The sequence below is a fragment of the Rosa rugosa genome, chromosome 1, assembly GCF_958449725.1.
Source record: "Rosa rugosa chromosome 1, drRosRugo1.1, whole genome shotgun sequence".
NCBI classification, from domain to species: Eukaryota; Viridiplantae; Streptophyta; class Magnoliopsida; order Rosales; family Rosaceae; genus Rosa; species Rosa rugosa.
The window spans coordinates 10,766,937-10,774,218 of NC_084820.1; the positions used below are offsets into that span (position 1 = coordinate 10,766,937).

General features: G+C 36.2%; 1 protein-coding gene across 2 annotated transcripts; it reads right to left on the reverse strand.

Annotated features, from left to right (window-relative positions):
- Positions 1–2,222: 2,222 nt before the first annotated feature.
- Positions 2,223–7,058, reverse strand: LOC133727200 (NAC domain-containing protein 37). Of its 2 annotated transcripts, none has more exons than XM_062154814.1 (4): positions 6,895–7,058; positions 4,883–5,073; positions 4,521–4,792; positions 2,223–3,180 (listed from the first exon to the last, which is right to left on the reverse strand). In XM_062154814.1, the coding sequence occupies exons 2-4, from the start codon at positions 5,043–5,045 to the stop codon at positions 2,527–2,529; spliced, it is 1,089 nt and encodes a 362-aa protein (XP_062010798.1). In that variant the 5' UTR covers positions 5,046–5,073; positions 6,895–7,058; the 3' UTR covers positions 2,223–2,526. The 2 variants fall into 2 exon arrangements, with proteins under 2 accessions (XP_062010798.1, XP_062010799.1); XM_062154815.1 differs by lacking the exon at positions 6,895–7,058 and adding an exon at positions 6,460–6,620.
- Positions 7,059–7,282: the final 224 nt, after the last annotated feature.

The window sequence follows — 7,282 nt, forward strand, 5'->3', positions numbered from 1 at the left end:
ATATATATATATATATATATGGTCAAGACTTTTGAGTTTTGTTAGTTCTAGAATTGCTTAAAAAGCATGATTAAGAGTTACGTCTCTTCAAAAAAAAAAAAAACATGATTAAGAGTGGAAAGATTTTAGTGAGAAAATAAGAATATGTGATTTTGGATAAAAAAAACCATGTGTTATAGTCCACAATTTTAGGTAGAAATTAGAATCACGGTTTTAGACAATCTTTTTCTTTTTTGATAAAAAGCTTCAGGAGCGATTCCCACATGGATGGAAAAACATATGACATTTTTCGTTGTGTTTAGTTTCGCTTGAGAAGGTACCGTTAATCTCGTTTGCATGAGCGTGGACATAACCACTGTCCCATTAGGTTTCTTATCTTGTCCGTCATTAACCTCATTTGTCTTTCTCACTATTAGCTTCACTTGCCTTTTTATCCGTTAACACTTCCGTGAGCATAGACCTAGACATGAACTAGTGTGGGCGTGGGCGTACGCATAGGCTTAAACGTGAATAAGAGCAAGGCATCAGGCATTGGCGGTTAGCCTGGATCGAGCCACCGTTTATTCTCTAACCATTTCTTAGTGTGTTTGGATGAGGGAAAAAATGATGGAATTTAATTGAAAGTGAGGATTTCATAATTCCTACAAGTTAATTCCCTCGTTTGGCATTATCATATTGGAAATTTTAAATTTCTCTGTGAAAAAAATGAAGGAATATAATTCATTATTTAAATTTCCCACTTCAATTTCCACCAAAATAGGTGTCATTTACGAATTCATTTGCAGTATTCAATTTTCATTTCCAAAACAAGGCTTTTTTATATTTTATTTTTTTATTTGTTTTAAACTTTCTTAATTTATTACACATTTCAAATCTTAAATAGATACAACCAAACAACATAAATTGCAATTAATGAAATTTTAAATTGATGGAGTTAAAGATTCCATAATTTATAAATTCCTATGGATTTCATAATTTTCTCATCCAAACGCACCGTAAAAGTAATACGTAGTTATTGCTAATTTGCAGATATCTCCTCCAACATACAAAGCTCTAATTATTGGCCCTCCTACCAAATACAATATATATACTAGCTCCGCCATTAATCAACAAGTCACAAAATCTACACAATCTAAATGGTCCACATCTTATTTTGAAGCCACACCACTAACTTTTTATCTGTTCGATCGGCGACCAATCCAATCAGAAATCCATGAGAAAAAAAATATCATATTACCTTAAGAAAGCATACGCTTGTGTCTTAGGAAGTTGTCCAATATATGAAAAAGTGTTAATCTGAATGTTCTATAACTTTAATCGAAATTAGCTTGAAGCTCACATACCTCAATATGAAACCCAGAATTGGTTAGTGCGTGGCATCTATATATTACATATATATACATGTGTCTATATAGGAAGCTAGGGATTTGCATGCATGTGAAGCTAAGAACACTTTAATATATAAGGCCAAAATGTCAAATGAGGACAAAGCATGCCCAACAGTACCATGGTGCACAGCGCATGCTAGACAAGTAAACACAACCCTCGGGCCCACCAAACCCCCACACCTGCATATATGATCATCCAGTTGCCGCTATGGCTTAACCAGCCGGCCACCATCTAAACTCGCCTCAATACACTGTTTGCTCATTGAGTTCACTTGTATATTATGGTAGCTTGATTAGTTCTCTAGGAACTTAGAAGTGCTTCTTTCTTTTGAATCTTGGTGTGGAAACATTAAACTTCAACATTTCAGAGCAATGCAAGCATGTTTGGTTTGAAATGAAAACTAGGGTTTGAAAGAACCTCTACCTGATCGACTACCTACATTGTGAACATATTGAAGGGCTAAAACAGTATACGGAAAGTACATTATTGAAACAGGTTCTTCTACTAACTTTGTTTTTTTTTTTTTTTTTTGTGGTAGTATATTGTTTATGTTTGTAATTATGTCTACACTTTATGATTTTTAGAAATTAATCAGCGTTTTTTGGTTTAATTTGCGTTTTTGAGTAAAGTTTTGTATTTAGGGTTTATTTTATAAAAATTAATTAAATCGAAGTCTAAGATGAAGTATTTAAGATATAAACGCAATGTTAATATCAACAAAGTTAAACAAAGATTAAGCGTAGCATTTTGAATATTTGGTGAACTAAACTTTTGTGTAGATGGTATTCAATCTAAAATTAATCAATTGGATGGAGGAGTTAAAAGTTTATGGCATTATAATGTAATTAAGCATCTGGTAAGGCTTTACATGCATTTCCGAATCTGGGATATCCTGTTAACACTAAATCCTTTCCAGCTAATACTTACAAGCAAATATATATGAAAATTTGTGTAAGTTAGCCCTTCAAAGTGGGAGGTAGAGATGGACAGGTATACACTCATAATCATATTTTTACAAAATATGTCTTTGGACCGGTATTTAATCAACTCTCATATATATAGCATTTATATATAATGCCTACCGATTATGTAGAATTGTAGATAATAATTAATTACCTCCCATCTCCCACTCTTATTTCATTTTTCAAATATGCATATTCCCAGATCACAATCCGAGCTCGAACTTAAAAATCCATTCAACTTGTTCCCGTCATCCCTCTGCAACAACAACAATGCCGCCATATCTGAATCATCATGATCATGAACACCAAAGCTTGAGTACTGTCCATGATCACCTAATTCATTATACTTATCTTCTTGACTCAACTGAGAAGCTACAAACTTGTCCAGGTCCCTCCAGTCAGTCACTGCAGCTGCTTTATTGGCATTAATATTGTTACTGCTGCACCCTCTATTATTAATCAACTCCACGTCATCTTCGACATTATTCTCCGACGAAGATATCAGAGACATTGATGAGTTCGGCCTCTTTATTAAGGGAAGAGATGGGCTCTCTAGCTGAGGGAGCTGGACAAAATGATCAGATGGCATGAAGGTACTATTCAAATTGTCAGCTTCAGCTGTGATCTCCTGCTTACACAAGAAACTCTGGGCAGCTAAGAAGCTTTGCGCCGCCCTTTGGGGATGCCTCGAGATGAAATCGGCTGGATCCACGATGGAGCTGACACCGTGAAGTTCGTCGTAGAAGTAGCTTGAGTCCCACCCTTCCATGCTTTTGTTTTGGCTACTGGTTCTCTTCTTGAATGCTCGGCATACCACCCATCCTTCTTCCTGTAAACACTTAAACCAAATGTTTTTATTTGTCAATAAAAGTGTTTCTATTTTGGTGCTAATGATTATGTTGTGGAAATGAGGTTGAGAGGGTCAATGGTTCTTTAGGGGAAAAGTGAATAGTTTCTCTTTTAGCTTTTGGAGTTTTCTTCCTGTTCGGTAAAGAGGAGTAGTAAGTAGATGTCAATCTAAAGGCGGTGACCATGCAAAGAGAGGAAATGAAGTTTCGCTTTTGACAAACTTAATGAGGAGAAAGCTACACACACCATCAAATGAAATTGATGAGGAAAGCAACTTAGTATATCCATGCTTTTGAAAGCATGCATCAACTTTTGACTTTGAGTTGGAGAAAGTTAGAGTGCATATGTTAGTGGTCTACGACTAGATAGTTACGCATGCAAATCAAGCGTAATGCTATATATCTACATTCCCTATTTCCCTTTAGGAAAAACTTCACTTCCACAAATCACCTTTTCTGAATGTTAGTTTCCGCAGTACACATTTAGACGACCGTCAATCAATCGTTGATATAAATTGAATTCATAGCATACTCTATGTATATCAACAGTGTCTTATAATCATTCAAGTATATACATGTGTACAACTTTTCTTAGTATTATATAATTTTTTTTTTTGTGCGAGTATGTAGATGATTTGTTGTTTGTTTTAGTTTGTTACAATATATAATAACTATTGATCTACTGGAAATTACTTTGTATATGTAATGTATTAGTGGTGTATCGTTTCTCTCATATGTTATCACATATTAAAATTAAACGTACATGTGGTAACTAAAAAAAAATTATATTCACAATTTTGACTGAAATGATACACCATTCTTGTGAGTGGCGCATCAAATACACTAAATAATTACTCATAACTACTTAACGTATCAGTTTTTACAAGTGTGGAGAAATGTGTTGATCGTTAGTGGATTATACTCCACTAGGTTAGTAAAAGTATAGTGGATGAACTAGTTATGTATTTTAGTTTCCTGAACAAGGTTATGTACTAGGTCGCATGAAGAAGTAGAGAGAAGCTAGCTCCTGTCATATCGATCTTGTAGTGGGCGCATGAGGTGATCGATGCAACAGATTCCAAACTCCTGTTTACGACTTCATTTTTTAACAGAAGAGATTGAATCAACGCACATATGATTAGGTCAACAAAGGCTGTTCGAATCTGCTTCCTTTGTTGACCATGAAAGCCAGTACGAGTACTTAAGTTGGTCTAAACGCACCACCTTTAATAAACATCTTATTAGTGTGTGCAATTGTATGAGTGAGTGAATGAGTGAAAGATCAAAGAGGTGAAAGATGATGCTTTTCAGTAGTACTTGCCTGTGGTGGTCCATTTTCGTCGGATTCGAGTCGGTATTCGTGCATGATCCAGTCGGTTTTCTGTCCGTTCGGAGCTCTCCCTTTGTAGAAAACAAGAGTTTTCCTCATTCCTATCAGCTTGGACTTATCGTACACCGATTTGTCCCTTCCCGTCGCTTTCCAAAACCCGGCCATGGTAGCCCTGTTGGTCCTTGTGCCCGTCGGATACTTCTTATCTTTGTGGCTGAAGAAATACCATTCATTCTGCTCCTCATACCCGATCCGGCATCTATCTGTAGATAACATACCACATAAATACAAACCCTAATCAGCTTGATCCACAATGTTTATGAAATGAAAACCCTAAATTATAATGAAAGTACCTTGCAGATCCCATGGTTCTATTCGGTAGAGATCAATGTCTCTGATGACATCGAGATCGATCTTTTGCGACGCAACTTTCTTTCTAAGGTAGTAACCAACGAGTTCTTCATCAGTCGGATGAAATCGAAAACCTGGCGGAACGGTGGACTCGATTGACTCCATGATAGCTTAGAAGTTGGTACTAGCACAGCTGCATCAAATTCACCACTACCATAAATACCAGCAGCTAGAGCTTCATCATTCTTTAAATTTTAGCTAAAATCAGCTTATAAATAGAGCTAGTTGGCATAGCAGAGAAAATGGAAACTGGGAAAGAAAGTTAGTAGAGGCTTGCCAGTACTTTTAACATAAATTGCTAAAAGCTAAGCTAGAAAAGAAACATAAGAAAATGCAAAAAGCAATAATAGTAATAATAATAAACAATGAAGACTCTATGCACTAAAAAGGTAACAAGTGTTATCAGAGATAATCATCAGCTCATTGGGTGGTGAGCAACCCCCACCAGTTTTGGTTTGTTAACAAATAAGCGCGTGTTATATATACAATTATACAGAAAGTTTAATAAATTATCTGATCAGAGACTATAATTTACTCTTTTCCTGGTGGGTGAAAATCGATTAATAGAAAAAACTGAATCATGAGAGTTTGGTATTTGATAAAAACCAAGATGAAACGGGGACAAGTAGAGGTGTTTCTGCTAATGATGCTGTCTTGTGTTGGTGAATGGTGGAAATGATGCATCCAGAACGGGGTTTCTAGTTTAGTAATACACTAATACTATATATTACTCGATTAACATTTAACAACTAGACCCTAAAACTATAAACTAAAACCAAATTTAAAAATTAAAAGGAAGATTAGAAGGGTTTGATCGAAATGGAGAGATAGCTAAGGTGAGTGGATGACGTTATCACAAATAAGCACGCGTTTCTCGAAAGAGAAAAGGGTTTTGGAAGCAAAAAGAAGGAGGGACAGTACCGTTCTATTGTATCGAAGCCTGATTCTAAGAGAAAAGGGGAGGACGATACGAAAAGAGAGGTTAAAAGAGAGAGCAAAAAAACACTGAGTGTGAGTCTGAGACTCTGAGTGTCTCACGTATTGCAGAAACGGGGTTCTGACTCTTGTCTGTTTGTCGAGAATTTCCATAGCACATATCTGACTCCTTTTGCTTTGATATAGAATCATCACAAATTGTTGACTCAGAAAAAAGAAGATGGTAAAAGCTATGGCTACCTATGCTCTTGATTTATCCTATGTATCTTATCTGCATTTGAACTCCTTGTGCTTGCTTAATCTCGATTACTTCATCCTAATTCTGTTCCCAAAATTAAGCAAATTAAGCAGCTATAGCTAGTTGAAGCCTGTATCATAATGTTTTTGCACAAGTGGAAATACGTAGGCAAAGTCATGTGTTGGCCCAAGTAGATCAGTGGTAGAATGTGATCGATCACTCGATCATTAACAAACTGACTGCAATCTTGATCTTACGAGAGAGGATCTCGTCGGAGAAACTCCGGTCAAAATTCAACTAGGTTAGAATCATATTCTGGAAAGGGAGAAAAGAAAACTATTATACCATCCTTCTTTCGTGATCCGGACGGAGACCAAGCTTGAGGGCGATCAACCAAGTCCGATGAAACGACTCTAAAGATGAATAAGTATCCAGAGGCCTACTGTATATAGTACTGTTGGAAATAGCACAACAGTTATTGAAAGGAAGAAGAAGAACCGCAGGAGCTAGCCCTACTGAGGTCGTGCTATGCATAGCTGCTGGGGATTGATCAATCTCTTATAGTAAATTTTTAGACATAATATAAAGCTTTTGCATTTGGAAAAACTTGAGCTGATGGATCAATATTGACCATTAATGGTCTTTTACCAAGAACAAACAGAGAAGACCATCAAACACATACTAAATGATTCCTAATACTAATGAGACGCTACGTTTTCTACAAGAATTTTCCATGCAACCAACCACAAACGAATTAATAGAATAATTAATTAAACTTACCTGAACTGTTGGTGTAATTACGCGTTAAGGACAGAAGCAATGAAGGAGAAGAGGACAAACAATTTGATGTAGGTAGGAGTCTATTCAAACACGAAGAAGTTGATTTATGTTTCTAATAATCAAACAAAAAAAGAGAAAAGACGAAGAAACTGATCGAATAGAGAAATGGAGGAGAGCTAAGAAAATTCTGTTAAGAGCTGGAGATGGTGAGAATATAAAAGCAAGGAGGGTGGACCGCTCGATTGCGCATGGGTTCATGCTTGTCCCCAGTAGCTGATGTCACTGTCTGTAGCTTCCTACAGAAACCCCCTTTTTTTCCGTCCAATTTCTCTTCTCATGACTCGCGAAATTTTGAATAGGCAACTTTGCTTTGTTGAAATTCTTAATT